Source organism: Mya arenaria, chromosome 1 (genome assembly GCF_026914265.1).
Source record: "Mya arenaria isolate MELC-2E11 chromosome 1, ASM2691426v1".
NCBI classification, from domain to species: Eukaryota; Metazoa; Mollusca; class Bivalvia; order Myida; family Myidae; genus Mya; species Mya arenaria.
The window spans coordinates 14917041-14934060 of record NC_069122.1 but is presented as its reverse complement, the minus strand read 5'-3'; the positions used below and the strand labels follow the sequence as shown (position 1 = coordinate 14934060).

The window sequence follows — 17020 nt, the reverse complement described above, 5'->3', positions numbered from 1 at the left end:
TAACGCCTTACAGAAGGTAAATAGGTATAAAGAAAGTGGTTTGTTAACGGTGGAATCACCTGGCCAAAATGCCTGACTAAACGGGGAAAAAATCATTTCACGAATATGGTTAAGAAAGTGTCTATGTACTGCCCGTTCAAACACCTTTTCTGTTGTGTTTAGTCGGGACATATGACGATAATGTACAGGAAGTATCGGAACTTTCTTTTTGAAAACAGCACATACACTGGCATCTTTCCACTGTTTTGGGGACTTACCGATAGAAAGAGACGTTTTAAAAAGGTGACACAGCGGGCGAGCTAAGAATTGCTAACATTGTTTAAGGAATCGGTTATTTATGCCATCAGAACCTGAGGCTTCATTAATGGGAAGTGAATTTAAAATACCAGTGACCTCACTCGGTAACAATGCAATAATGTCAATATTATGATTATTGTACTTGTTGTTTGCTGTCGACATGACATGACCACTATCGTCTAATTAATATTGATTTATAAAAGTTCAGTTTTACCAGCGTCATCTGGACAGAGTTCTCTGTTAGTGGGATCTTGAAATGCATTCATACGATGATTAGATTGAGGTTTAACAAAATACTTTAAAACCATCCACCAACCTTTAAATTGGACAGTTTTAGAGAAGATTTTTTCCCGAAATCTTATAACAGAACGTTTCCGTTTTGCCCGAAAGTGGTTTCGTTTCGAAAAATAATATCCCAAAGTTAAGTTGAATTTTTACATGAACTAATTTGCCCTAGAAACGTGTAAGAAAAGGACCTCCAACATCCGGATATATTAAGCTGTAAGTGTTGGCAGAGAAGAAAAATCTACTTATCTAGTGTGGATGGGGTTCTTTTAGTAAAAAGCGTTCGCTCGTTTATAACTTGCGAAAGTCCATACAGCGAACATAAAGTTTAAATACGCCTGGAAGAACTTAAATTTCTGGAGTTAAAGTTAAAACACAGATATCACTAAGATGTTTTGACCATATACGTTTTAACAAATCTGAATTAGACTCTGATGTTTATTATGAAAATAAATATCTAAAAAATGCCTTATATACACAGCAGTTCAAATATAACTGTAATATTTTATAACGAGAATAACGACAGAATTAAAAAGGAAGGGAATAATAATTACGCAAAAAGCACACATCTCTGTTCCAGATGATATAAAACATTATCTTTGAACATGACTCAAACACCATTAGGAATATATTCGATATTTATACCAATCACAGCATGAATAGCAATGCCCATAAATCTGGCTTGAAATGTCTAGTTATGCCTTATTTGGTCATCAGAGAAAACCGGTCGAGCGTTGTAAGAACATCGTTCAAAATTAAAACATACACATGTATAACAAACATCAATTTTGAATGATAAATCTTTAACTACTAACTAAATAATGCATTTATGGAAATATTAATTACAGATAACAAGATTGTAACCGTGTATTTAATAACAGAAAGCGCAAAATTATTAAATGATTGATGAATGCTAAAAGATTAACTATGGTCTGATATAGTCTCATAAGATAGAAATACCGTGTTTTATGCTCATTTCTTACAAATTAAACACGGTATCCTTCATAAGAACCATGGTTTTCGACATTTATTCACCCTTTTTAGAATATTAAAACATTATTATTCATTGTGGTAAATCTAATTTGGGAGTAAGAGTGCATCTTTAATCGTTGTCATGGAATCATGTAGTATAGGTTGTCAATGGCGCTTAAGCTATATTTTAAAGCACCTGCTTTACGTGCATCTTGAATCACCGGTATTACAAATAAAAAGTTAAATGCGAACGTTAAACAGTTTGACAATAGGTTTTCCAGAAGGTTTTAACAAATGTTGTTGTTTTTTTCTTGTTTTGAATGCTTGAAATTTTATTTTGATTTTCCTTATGATATATATATATATATATATATATATATATATATATATATATATATATATATATATATATATATATATATATATATATATATATATATATATATATATATATAAACTCATATCATGTTTTATCTCATAACTGTATATGCGATTAATTTGCACAATATAGGTTGATGCATTTTTAATGCATTGTTATTTTTAACTCAATTAACTTTTATGATAAATACCAAAAACAACCATATGATTTGTGTATAGATAAAGTTTTTAGTGACATGTTGACGCTTTTATAAATAAAAAATTTGTGGCCACATGACTATCAATTAAAAAAACAACACCATAGATTATAATGTGTGCCTTTAAATGTTAAAGCCTAATTTAATTGGTCATCTGCGCTTCTGCCTATGGAAACTCAAACCTACAGAGTTGTTCGATTTTATAGTATTTAAACCTATACATACAGCGGAAAGTTATTCTTACTAGTACCGAACTTATATACAATAAAAGAATGTGCTTTCGCTGATCATTTCACTAAACTAATTATTGAATTTGAAAAATATAACCAAATGTACAAAACAGCAAGCTCATACGTTTGCCTTTAAACACAGACCTTTAACAAATAATTATGTTCTAACAAGAGGAGAGCAGGAAAGCATGCGTATCCAGTTCAAATAAAAGGACGTCGTATCTGCTAATTTATTGATTGACCTTAAAACTATGTAATTAGACTCGGGCTCAAGTAATGTAATAGCTATTGTTTCAGTCTTTTGATCTTGATAAATCAAGCCCGCTGACTTCTCGACTTTCGTTATGAAATTGAACACTGCAATACATGGTACTGGGTAGGCTTTTATTTCTATTCATATTATTATGACACTGTATGGAGTACATTTAAATATTTGACACCGTATTACATGGATTGTTCTTCTTATTAGAATATTTAGAAACGGATTAAGAAGGATATTATCTAGGTATGTCTAAACATATATTGTACCAGAAGCACAGGTCAAAGTATCGATTTATCTACATGTATATCTATCAATTATTAACATGTTTTCATTATAAAATTGCAAAACAAATTCCGGTAAAAGAACGCGATCATTTCTTGTTGGTTCACGGTCAAGTATGCTCGTAAATATTTTAAATGTCGCAAAAATTATGTACTAAAAGTCCATGTTACTTGTGCGGACTATGTTCATTACTTGATACTATTCCATTCGGTAAATTATAATACAAATATAAACACCTGTAGCCTTATACGATTTCATTTTGATTGATAAGAAACAAATTCAAAACGATAACATCAACATCAAGGTATGTCTGAAAATCGTTTACTTGTAAAACAAGTCATTTATTGAAGTCAATCATATTTGATATCGCTGTGCAAGCAGTACGATCTTTTACGCTCTGGATAATAATAAGGTATGAAGAATCCTCTCCACTTGCGTTTTGAAAACTCCACGCTTATGAGGATTTTTGGTGATCAATGAAAAATGTTTGTTGTCCCCTGAAGGTTTTCGTAATATTAACAAAGATTTATCATGGTGGGCGAACGATAAGCTAAGATTGTTATAGATTTTCTACGTTTAGTGGCGCATTTGATCAGCAACACACACATCCTGTATTTAAATAAAACTCGTTGTTAATTGTGTAAAAGTGAAATCAAGGTCTACTCAAGATAATTATCGTAATAAGTTGCATAAGAGTGGCAGTATAACCGTAGAGAAAGCGTAGAACTTCGTATGAACCCTTGCTACGTTCGATGCAAACGGTGGCGCATTTATAAAAATATACGTATTGAACTGTGACCAAGAATAAGAATAAGCAAAGATTTCAAGAACTCATATGCAATGGAGAGTCACAGTAACACTGTGTATGCTGTACTGTGCGTACTTTCTTTGGCGTTACTACAACTCGTTTTAAAACATTCACGCTCACCCCCCCCCCCCCCCACACACACTCGAGCCTTGTCATACACAATTCTAATAGTATCGCGCATGTCTATAATACATGCTATGTCGTATAAGTACCGACAGATGTCAATGCGACTCGTACAAAGTCGTCATGGTCTCATATGGCTCAAAAAATTGCAGAGATGACATTGCACACGCGTTTAGTCATATTTTGCTCAGACATGTGGCCATCTCCGGCGAGTACTATCACGATATATATCGCAGAAAGTCATAAAAAATGTATTGACGCGTGGCAGGGAAAAAAGGCACTCCTGAACATATCATATTCGTTTAATATATTTCTAATTCGTAGATGTCTAAAGCTTAAGACATAACACTAACGCTATTTAATTTATACATTCTTCGTTTTAGAATCCACAATGTACCACGACACTCGGTCGGTATATTCCGACATTCATCTGCCAGAGAAAAACAACCTGGTAACACCACGGCCCATCACTGACCTGGGCATCCGTAGAGCTTTAAAGAAAGACGGAGATCTCGCTAAACTTAAAGTTCCCCCACAGGTAAAGTAGCGATTAATTTCTTTATATCACTTGTCTTTGACATAGTTTAAAAAATTGAAATGCCGACCAACCTTTAAAAAAATGGACAAATTTTGTTTTATTTATTCCGCCCGATTATTTTTGTAAAAAATCTTTAACGACATGTATGAACAATACATGTCGAAATGCGGATTCCGTTCATTACTAGATATGTTTCATTTGAGCCAACACATTCAGTTGACTATTATGCACATTTGAAACACATTTATTGCTATAAAGGATTTAAGCATATCCCTAAGTTACAACTTAATTATAGACTATCATTCATTTGCGTTCTTCGCGCGCCGCTGTATCTTAATTAATTATTGAAGAAGAGCTTCCGGAAACACAACCTTGATTAAACCTATTTGTTTTACAACATTATAATGATCACTCTCCTTGACACGACATTATGCAAGAGAGTTGTCTTAATTTCTGATTTGTGGGGGGGGGGGGGGAGTACTCGAAGGAAACCTACGTGTCCGGCTTGCTGATCACACACCAAACGCACATGCACCGAATTAGATCCAAGAAACACACATCAATCGTGGATTAATTTCAAGCAACCTAAATGTAAAATGTTGGTATCACTTCAAAGGCTTTTTACTAATAAGTCAATGATCACAACTACATCATACATAAAGTTATAACAGTTTTCATATTTGTTCTTAATTACAATTGAAATTAGATGTTATTTATTTTTCAGTCTTAAAAAATACAAGAAATCAAACGAGTTTGATACATATCATTTTTACATGTTCTGGTATTGCACACAGATGATACCAAAATAATGTGAGGTCACCGGGCCTTCAAATTTCACATATTTTTGAGGCGAATGCATTAAAATGTCCATTGACAATAATAATAATATTTTACATTTCATCCCAAACATTAAGCGGTCGCATTCATAAAGCATCTTAGTGAAAAAGTTCAAGTTAGTGAAAACATGTATGGTTCCAAAGTTGAATTGAGAGAAAATGAAGATTGCTTACACAAAAAATATGATAAAAGCAATACAAATCTCCAAATTATAAATCCGTATGAACATGTTTGATGAAGTAATTAAGGTATTTGAAAATATTCGTTGACTTAAATTTCCAAAACATTTACAAAGTTGAATATGTTCACTTAAATACCTTATGAATACGACCCCTGAATATTCAGGATGAGAAGATACTGGGGCTCATCACACAGAGAGGAGAGTTCGAAAAGAACTACTGGAAACAGCGGCTGAAGAACTCGATAGCATGGGACACGGAAAAGAATGACAAGGACAACTTCCGGTTAGAGAAGCAGAAAAACCATAAGGCTAAGGTTGAGATTATGAGAGAGGAGGATCGACAGATGGTCCAGCTGAAAAAGGTATATATATCTTCTTATGTGCCAGCAGAATATGTGCATACATTTTGATTAATTAAGGTTGAACATGTAGAAAACAACAAAATCGGGTTATGGTCAGATTATAATTAATTCTATTAGAATAAGTGTGACAAAATATGGTAGGGTCGAATCTACAACCTCTGGGTGAAAGGTGGTCAACCAATCTGGCCCAAGAAATGCCAGTGTTAAGAAAATGAAAGAGGAGAATAGACAAATGGTGCAACTAGAACGTAAGGGCATTAAATTGTGCTAAAACAAACATTAGTTAGCAAAAAAAACTCAGGGTTGTACAAGTTTGAAAACTCCGCTTGAAAAAGGGGTTACTCCGGAAATTATTCCAGATGGGGTAGACTAGTTCTTCCATTAAAAAAACGTATGGAAACTATAAACGGATAAAATCATTCCGTTTGATGATTATTATGGGAGAGGATGATAGGATCTGGTACGGGTTTTGAAAATTATTTGTCTGTAGTGAATGCATTACAAAGAACAAACACTCCAGATTTATACAACTTATTTCCATGTGCAAGGGTGAGCACATAGCGAGGTCTCTGCAATGCTAGAGGAGGGTCGGTAGTTTGTCCACTTTTAAAGGTTAAATACATTTAATTAGCAACGTTGGTTATCAAAAAGACACCCGACAGGCAAAATTTTGTCCGTGCCGCTTCGATTTTGATTTGTACAGCAGAACAACTTAGAAAATACACTCCGGGTGAATCAACTCACGAAGCTATTAATATAAATAGAACCGAAATATATGAGTACCGTTTAATACAGACGTGCAGCCCTATTATAACTTAGAGATGGGGGCACTTTATAACTTCAATTAAGCAGAACATTTATTTACCAAAAGATCATAGATTCATGTCTTTGAATACTATACACATTGTCGACAAGTATAAAACATGTATACAAGTTCATACATGTATATGAAATTTCAATCGTTTAAGACAACATATAACATATCAATAATAACATTTTTAATTCATAATTGCATATTTCAACCTGACTATGTTTTCGAAAATTAATGTCCATTTTATATGCTTCAAGGAAATAGTTGTATACATTTGCACATCTTGATTAGAAACATAAGTATATACTTGTTTTGTTTTTATTCAGACTTTCAGTTTATTTTTGAAATATGCAAATACGACATAATAGCATATTTAAACATAAATATTTAAATATATTGAGATAGTTGATATACTACTTATTTGAAATTCATTAGATAATGCACAATTGTAGTAGTTAAAAGACAGTAACGTCTTTGTCTTTTATTGCCTGAAGTATAAAAACAACAACACAGAGTGATATTATAAGCTCTGCTTTCGTTGTAATCCCATTCAATATACCATGTATATAATGACATACCATGTTGCATTTACGAATGATATTTACGCTGAATAAAATATGTTTAAACTAAGGATAAAAACATGCTGTCAGGTTTTAATTTTCTGAAATCGAGCGATTATTGAGGGTGTATCTACCATGTAAATTATCATTTCCATCGATCTGTGTTGTGTTCTATTATATTTAAATCCATGAGCTCGCATATGTATTTTTGAATAACTACAAAAACTTGAAAAAAGACATGCACGAATTGTATTTTACTTTTTCTTCTTTTTAAGTTGAATCGGGCAAAGAAACGGTTGAAAAAGAAGAACAGACTTTTGAAAGAGTTAGAAGAATCAAACAACAAAACAGAGAACAATCTGAGGAAGCAGCATGAACTTCGGGTAATGTCACACAAAGAGCTTTAAACTGATTCATATATAAGTGACACACTTATTCAAAATCAATACAAACACATTTATATTAAACATGCTTTTTTGTAATAAACCTTTAACTACTTACTAAATAATGCATTTATGGAAAATATTAATAACTGAAAACAATATTAGAACCGTGTATTTCATAGCTGAAAACGCAAAAATATAAAATGATTGGTGAATGCTAAAATATTTACTGCTATCTTCTATCATCTTATAAGGTAGAAATACCGTGTTTCTTGCACATATCTTTCAAATTAAACTCGGTATCCTTCATAAGAACCATTATTTTCGACATTTGTTTATCCTTTTTGATATATTAATACAATCCTATTAAATGTGTTAAATCATACTTGGGAGTAATAGTGCATCTTATATAAGTGACACACTTATTCAAAATCAATACAAACACATTTATATTAAACATGCTTTTTTTGTAATAAACCTTTAACTACTTACTAAATAATGCATTTATGGAAAATATTAATAACTGAAAACAATATTAGAACCGTGTATTTCATAGCTGAAAACGCAAAAATATAAAATGATTGGTGAATGCTAAAATATTTACTGCTATCTTCTATCATCTTATAAGGTAGAAATACCGTGTTTCTTGCACATATCTTTCAAATTAAACTCGGTATCCTTCATAAGAACCATTATTTTCGACATTTGTTTATCCTTTTTGATATATTAATACAATCCTATTAAATGTGTTAAATCTTACTTGGGAGTAATAGTGCATCTTTAAAACATGTACTATAAACCGTAATACGTATACAAAGTATTGTGAGCATCTGTCGATCTGAATCATTTAAGAAGACTTTGATAAATCAGCAAGAAATGATAAGGCAGTGTCAGCATGTTTTTTTTTTATTTTTGTAAATAAAATAATCAAAATAAACGATGAGTACTATTACACTGTTCATTATGACGAGATTTTCTATTTTTTTTCTGGGTGATGACTTTCTTAACTGAAATAAAATAGTATAAATCATTAGTATTTCTATCATAAGTCACATATAATAGCTCGATGAAGAGCGTTAATATATTTTTCCACCACAAACTGTTGCCCTTTTATTAAAAATGCTCATATTAATTGCTACATAAACGCGTCTAAAATAACCTTAATGGTATACGTTGGTCATATCATATCGAATTTATGTATGTAATATAATAATTTGAATTATAATGCAACTGAGACCATATTAATTTTAGCATTGTGTTGAAATTAGCGCTCTGATTCATTAATCCAAATTTCTAAATGTAAAAAAAACGACAATACATATCATTTATTAGGACAAATATTTGTGAATTATAGTGAGTGTCGTTATGTTAGTGGCCGCAAACTATGTGTGCCTCATTAAAGTACAGTTTATTTGTAACAGACCCATACAATTTACCATCTTTTCCCAATCAATATCTTTTTTTTAATTTTGCTTTTCTCAAACAAGCTATTGCTGACCCTGAATTGTCCTGGAAAGTAATGTAAACACTTGTACCTAGTTTGCTGATGTTTATGCTGGTTTCAGGAGAAGGAGATACAAGAGATGGTTAAGTGGGAAGACGAACACAAAGAAAAACAGGTGAATATTTATTACAGTTGAGTTTGTATGAAAGTCGCTAAGGAATTGAATTTAAATATTTGTTATCTGATTGCATCAACTGCATTTGGTGATTTTTTTTTTTTAATTTTGCCACAATTTCAAAAATGATGTTGTCTTTTTTCATTTTGTGAACAGTTCAGTTACGTTTTACAAAGATATATATGTACGAAAGAAGGAGTTGCCAATGATAACACAATGAGTGCTTGGTAACCGACTGTTGACTTCATAACATCTAGTTGGAGAGATAACTCAAGGATAACTGCTCCTTTCAACGTCAATCTTTCATTGAATAAACACAGAAAGTAATGCTAATTATTATTTTTTTAAATATTTTTACACATTGAAAAATCATTTCAGATGGAACGCTTATTTGTATGCTTCACCTTTAGTGAATTATTAATGCGCGGTCATCTTCAAATGATGGTGATCATATTGAAAGTGAAAAAAACAACTTAGATTAATTACCTTAAAAGCCTGTCTAAGATTCAGCAAGTGTATGTTTGTGCTTATTAATTATATTTCATAACCTACATAGTTCAGGTTCTTTGGGCAAGGGATAAAAGTGGTATTGGAGACTTTATTATAGTGTACCATTTTTTCACCCTAAACTGCCACCTATGCGTCCATATATATGCTATTTAAGTTTCAAAATTATTTCATGTACATTTTCGCAGCTTTCATTCATAATGGTTTGTTATAACTATTTAACAGTGGGTAAAATATTATCGTACATATAATGTGTTACAGGGGAGAATTTTTTAGAAAAATAAACATTCATTTTTTTTACTTTTTAGGAAGCTTGTGTACGTTACTGCTTATAACGAGCCTGGAGGTTATTACCTGTTAACTGTTTAATGCCGTTAGTAATTATTTTGTGCACGACCTTAAAGCATTATTTCTGGTCAAAAGCAAATGAGTGTTTAATAAACTTAAACCGAAATAAATGAACGAATGCGATATGAAACTTTCTACGGCATCGTTGCGCACATTTCAATGCATATATAATGTATCGTCCTGATATATACTAAATGAATGTAGCGCTATTTTTACATCGAGTATATGTTATGGTTTTGTTCTTCACATGATGATGTTTTTTTCGGGAGAGAACCGTTGATACCTGAACTCGAGTAACCCCGGAAGACCTGGTAGGCTCTGAACTGCCCAGCGTGTGAGATACGATTTAAGGAGACTGAAGAACTCGAACAACCTTCTTAAATATACTTCAATTACAATGTCCCACAATTCGTTTTATTATTTGTTCAGGAAAAGAATTGGTGGGATCTGAACTCCAGAGAATACGACCGGCGACTACAAGAGAAAGCAGAACATGACAGAAAACGCTTACAAGCGGAGGAGAAACGAGAAACTATCATTCATGATGAGATACAGGTTGGTTGATAGCGAACAGTATGTCATTTATGATTGTTTACAGGTGAGTTGATTGCGAATACTATGACGAGAAACAGGTTGGTTGATAGCGAACAATATGCCATTAATTATGGGAAACAGTTTAGTTGATTGCGAACAATATGACGAGAAACAGGTCGGTTGACACTGAACAATATGTCATTAATGACGAGATACTAGTTGACTGATAGCGAACACTATGAGGGTAAACATTTGAATGACGAGATGCAAGTTGGTTCATAGCAAATACTATGAAGTGAGCATTTAAATGCACATGTGTGTATGGTTAAAAAGAGTGTCGAACAATGTTAAGTAAAATTACCAAATTTTATCGATTAACATTCCAGCTATGAACAAAATTTTCAAATATACATTTTTTCCCTTACGAAACACTCCGAAAACCAGTGTTTCATAAGATTATAGGGATCATGCAAGTATTAGATCATGTTGATATTTCATTGACCGTTCGTTTTAAGACGCTTATTCAACATCTATCTTCAACGGCATCTAAACATTTGTATTATATGAATATATTGTTATATGATTTTATATATATTTCCCATTGAACATCTGTTGATGTTTAAAGCTTGTGCATTTTTTAAATATAAGCTCATTCAAATCTTTCTTTGCTGCATGGATCGTTCCTAGTTTTTTTGTATTGTCTCATTGTTTTCAGCGAATCGCTAGGGAAAACGAAGAAGAGAGGTTGTATTACACAAAACGTCATGTTGTGTACGAAAAGAAAGCAAAGTAAGTTACTCCGTTCTAATTTGAAGAACAAAATGTCCTCGGGACATAGTCCTGTCTTGTTAGAAATGCGTTTGAAATGCAAATAAAAGATAATATATGAACTATATTATATGAAAGCCGAATATTGTAGTTGTTTTCTGTTTTAGTTTGAGAGAACGAGATCCAGAACCCGTTTTCATTAATGCCTTCAGTCCGAGTTTCAGACTCAGGCTCAGAAAGACTAAATTCTGGAATGCTTTAAAATGTCTTTGTAATAAAACTGTAATGTAATCGATGTACATGGTGTGTGTATTTTATTACGATAGGGCTGGCCAGAAAGCTCTCGTAACGAAGATAGAACGCAGACTGGAAACTGCTCAATCCAACTACGAGACACACGTCAAGGAACGTCTCAAAGAAATCAAGGACGACGTGTACGTAAATAAGTATTGGACGTTTGTTATAGTTTTATGTGTCATGGTAGTTTATGTATGGTAGCATTGAAAATGACAGTGTGAGCAATAGTAGTACACATAATGGATATGTGTGTGATGTAGTATTTGTAGTGGCAGGAATTGTAATGAATGTGTGTGTTAAGTCAGTATGAGTAATGTAAGTGTTTGTATGGTTATAAGTGTATGGTAGTTTGAGTGATGGTATTATGAATATTTATTATATGTGTAATGGTAGGATGTGTAATGGTAGTTTGAGAAATGGTAGTATGAGTAATGGTAGAATGTGAAATAGTAGAATGTGTAATGGCAATATGTAAAATAGTAGAGTATGTGTAATGGTAATATGAATAATGGTTCCACGAGATATTGTAGTATGTGTAATGGTACTTTGTGTAATGGTAGGATGTGGAATGGTTGTGTTTGAAATGGATGTATGACTAGTGTCAGTGTGTGTTATAGGAGTACATGTATATGTAATTGTAGTGTGAGTAATTGTAGTATGTGTAATCGAAATATATGTGATGGTAATTTAAGTACCATTGCTAGCAGTTTATATGCTAACCTTTAACGCTGTTGCCATCCAGGGCAAAGGAAGATGAACGAATGAAGCACGCCCTGAAGGCTCACAGCAAACAGGAGAAACAGCAGCACAAGAGAATGATGAAGATGCTGCAGAAAACACAGAAGGTAAACTTCGTCTGCACCGACTATTCCGTGTATTGTGTATGACTTTACGAATATGAATAATGATAAACTAATGCTCAATTTGTTATGAGTCGCATCGATCGGTTTCAATTTATAGACATATTACCCAAACGGTGTTTTAAAAAAATGTACATGAACGTGAATTCCATGCTATTTTATGTCTCCGACGAGGCTTGTATAATGTTTTGTTTTTAATCATTGAAAACTGTTAGAACAAGTTCTATTAAACCCGTGTTGCACTGACCGCTCAAAGACAGTTATTTTGATGCGTGTGAGGTTTCAGCGGTATGTTTGTGATGTTTAACGTATGTATCTCTCAATCAGTATCATTTTGGTCCCTACCTTGTGCCTTTAATCAGGGTTTATATTTCAATTGGACTTGTCCAGGTGGATTGTATGGTAATTTTGGTAACATACCTAGAGGCTTAACTATTATTTAACTTTTCTATTTTAAAGAAATAAGTATGTGGGTCAACGAGACCATCTAGAAATATATAAAGTGTGTTAACTGGAAAGAGACCGACGATGGATTTAATATCTTTTCAGGGTATAGAGAAGGCTAATGACACCCTGGCGAAAGCGTTCGATTCCGTTTCTAAACAGATTCAGACGGAAAGGGAGGAAAAGGAGAGAGAACAAAGAAAGAATATGAAAAAGTGAGCTCCATTTAGTTCTTAGCTCGAAAAGAAGTCAGTCAATGTATTTGTTCTCGTTGACTTGGCGCTTTCTTTATTTAGGGCACAGCACAAGACGGGCTGTATACTTCACTGTTCACTAGTAAATCATCCACTAGTCACATATGCGTCGAGTTATGTCACTTTAAGAATTGAGGAACGCTGGCACTAGTTTTTTTGTTGTACTGAGTGTTACGATTTTATATATTCAAGGCGTATGTTGTAGACATATTAATAATATAATAAGGGATTCTTTATTGCAAACACTATGTAAAGGGCTAAAACGTCTATCTTATCTGTTCGTTGAGAACTTGTAATTAGTTTATCTGTTTGTTTTGTGTGTTAATTTTCTATTATGCTGTAGCCATGTGCCTAGGTTTTAACAGTGTCTACGTTAATATTTGCGAACATGGGTTGTCCCTGTAGCTTCCATATCATAAACAGAGGTGTAGATGATCGAAATTATTGGTATTTTAGAACTAGAATTTTCATTATGCATAAATCGATAGATATCAGTAGACTGGACAATCAATAGTCCTTCCCATGTGTTTTGTAGACTGCAGAAGGATGCAATGAGGTGGTCAAAGAAGGTCAACAAGGAGATTAAAGACCGCGAGAGCAGAATGAGTATGGAACAGGAGAAACGCACTAAAATCATGGAAAAGGTATAAGTGAAACAACTGTTATGGGACCATTTTATAATCGCACATATCGTACGCGCTTTTTTTTAAAGTAAATAATATAGGCCGTGTAGGCCTGGGCCGACAACTTGGTAAAAAAATGACAAAATAACACAGAAATGCAATAAAACTAATAGCCACTCAAACACTTTGAACAACTCAAAAGTTTGTATTTTTAACCAAAGAAAGTTTAGTGTTTATTTAAACTACACACAGGGTGTATTGCTTGATTTTATTGTAATCATTGCAAGTATAATTGAGTGTGTGTAATGTGGCAATCAATTTAAACTTTGATGTTTAAAATACACATTAAAACACTACAATTTATATTAGTATTTAAAAGTTTACGAACTACTGCTACTGATGTAGCGGCAACCATCCGAGTTTGTTTTTGATGGAAAATGGCCAAGGAGTGCCGAATGACGTGGTTTGTGACACTCAGAGGCAGCGCTCCGTAAAAACGGCTTTAGAAACGAACTCCACTTAACACTGTTTATCAATTTTCAGACCAGACACGTAGCGCATGACACTCGTATTTTACGAAACAAGCTACTTGACAGGTATGGAGCCGAAAATTTCGACAAGAAAGTAATACGAGTGGAGCGATTTCACTCCCTTGGCACACGTCCTTCCACACAGGATTGGAATACTTCCAATATTAGCTTGCTTTGAGAACAGTTTTAAACAGTAGTTCGATATGACGACTTTTTCATTAACTACTATAAGTTTTTTAATTAACAAATATCACCTTGCATTGAGGACGAATTAAATACACAATAGTCCAATATGAGGACTTACGATACGCCTATCAATTTGCTTTTCTAAGTTCAACAGTAAATATATAGGAAGGCGTATGAAAAATCAATAATATTGCCGATAGATGTGATTTTTCTGAATGTTGAAATATACCTTAATATCAGTTTACTATTCTCATCAAGTAATTTGCTAAATTTAGAACTTCAGAATTAGTCATAAATTACATAACAGAGGTAGTTAAATATTTAGTATTATATTATCACTATTGATATTATAGTTCTTGCATTTTATTTCTTTTAAACAATGATATATTGTTTACTGAAGATGCGTTCCATGTATTTTTCAAATGCCCTAGATTTAATGATATTCAGTCATATGATGTTATACCAAAATGCAACTCAACTTAAATTACCCTCTTAATCGTTTAATATGATAATAAACGTTTGTACTTTATAGATAATAGATCATTTGTAAATATTCATGTATACATGTGTGTTTTGTACTTTAATTGTATTGTAATATCTATTATGGGGCGTAGGCCTTTTATGACAATAAATATTATTACGTTCGTTCAACAGCTTGCTTTTAGAACTTTCTTTGAAAGTATTAAAATACCTTTTGAATTTGAGTATTTGAATTTGTCAACTTATTTTTTTTGTAGTAAGTAGTTTGTCAACGTATCACGTATTTATTTACCACACACATACATATATTGAGATCACTTGACCATGAAACCTTTCAAACACCACAAATGCACACATCCTTATTCGTATGAAAATAGCGGTTTCGAGTTTCCTCAAGTTAATGCATACTTTGATAAGATTTACCTTTTGCGTTTTTTCTTTATTTAGGATTGTTGGGATAAGAGTGAGGTTTGTGCACTTAAACTGGTTTAAATCCCCAGTAAATTTACATTTTACTGACCGTTCCAAGGCGGTACCTAACAATCCTTGATAAACATACCTAGTTTTTTAAATATAGTCTGTATGCAATGTGCTGTTTGTGGAGTATTGTGCTGTTCTTCCATGTTTCTTGTTTGTAATGTTTTGTTTTTATGTTCTATGTCTTTGGCGTTTACCAAGTGCCTTTAAACCGGATTTATGTTTAAACGTTTTGCTACTGAGCTTGTTTCTGTAGTTTTTCGTATAAATACTAAAACAATTTATTGACAGCGGTAGAAGCACAGGCTTAATTAAGTGGTATTCTGTTTCAAATAGTCATAAAGACCTATTTTAATAAAGACAACTGCCTAGAAAATATAGACATATAATTACACTGTTAAAGTGTTTGCACCAGTGTGTTTTGTTTTATTGTCAAGCTGGTCCAAATTTCCCCTAAAGCAACATTTTGCTAAGCTTTCTTATTTTTGTTTCTATAATTGTGGAATATTTATATAACGAGCTTTTAGGCTTAACATTATAGTCATAATAAACACAATGAACCATGTTTAATCAAACTAATGCTAATTGAAATAAGGCACTTTTCTACTTCGTTAGAAATTTAAATATTTTTTTTAATGTAATCTGACCAACATAATATAAAATATTCTGCCAATAAAGCTCTGCCCTTCTGTGGGTTTCTTAAAATAGCTATGTCCATGTGTGGGTTTTGTTTTATGAATAAACAAACATCTTTCGCGTTTCAGGAAATCTGCTCTTTTATGCGACCGTACAAAATTTTAAGTCTAATAAAGTAATAATATCAATGATATAATTTCTATACTTATTTACGTACGTTGCGTTAAAACTTTTATCTCGCTTATATGAACAGTAAGATACGACACCATTATCAACTGATAACAAGATAAAATGCATATTGTTCGATACCCTCTCCTCATAACCATGGACGCGATTTATTTCCTTTATGGAATGTTGTACGATGTTTGATAACAGTCAATTTATCTTAATAATATTTTTATGATTTAATGTCTTTTCTGAAAAAATATAGTGCATTCTAAATGAAACGTATAAACTACAGAGACAAGTCCCTTTATATAAATCTTGTTCCAGATCCTTTTATAGGCATTTAAACGTTGAAGATCATGCCACAATCTTGAAACCTCAATAAGACGATATTCGTAGGCAGCGGATATAAAATGATTAAAAATGTAACCTCAATGTCAGATTCTTTCACCACTGTAACAGGTACATTGCTCAATGCAATCCATTTCGAAGATTCCTGCAGAGGGTTGTTGTATTTGGTACATAGCTTTTTGTACAGATCTTAGCTTTTAAAGACTGACAAACCTTCCCCGTCCAGAAATGATTATATTTCAATGAGAAAATGATGATCTTTCAGTCGGCCATCAACTCTGTCACGATTGCCTTTTCTTCATTCGCAAGTAGACCTCGTAATTCTAGTCTTATTACGTTTTGTTCCTCTTAAGGTTTCAATGCCAGTGATTTCTTTCTTGGTGTGTATGTTTTCAGTATCCAATCCGACACACCTACCATTGTGTCGCTAATTCT

General features: G+C 32.8%; 1 protein-coding gene across 1 annotated transcript; it reads left to right on the top strand.

Annotated features, from left to right (window-relative positions):
- Positions 1-2746: 2746 nt before the first annotated feature.
- LOC128240139 (trichohyalin-like) lies at positions 2747-15084 on the top strand. The gene is made up of 12 exons (XM_052956662.1): positions 2747-2864; positions 4218-4372; positions 5555-5752; positions 7399-7506; positions 9072-9125; positions 10410-10535; positions 11230-11303; positions 11609-11716; positions 12322-12424; positions 12989-13098; positions 13673-13781; positions 14304-15084. The coding sequence occupies exons 2-12, from the start codon at positions 4226-4228 to the stop codon at positions 14466-14468; spliced, it is 1302 nt and encodes a 433-aa protein (XP_052812622.1). The 5' UTR covers positions 2747-2864; positions 4218-4225; the 3' UTR covers positions 14469-15084.
- Positions 15085-17020: the final 1936 nt, after the last annotated feature.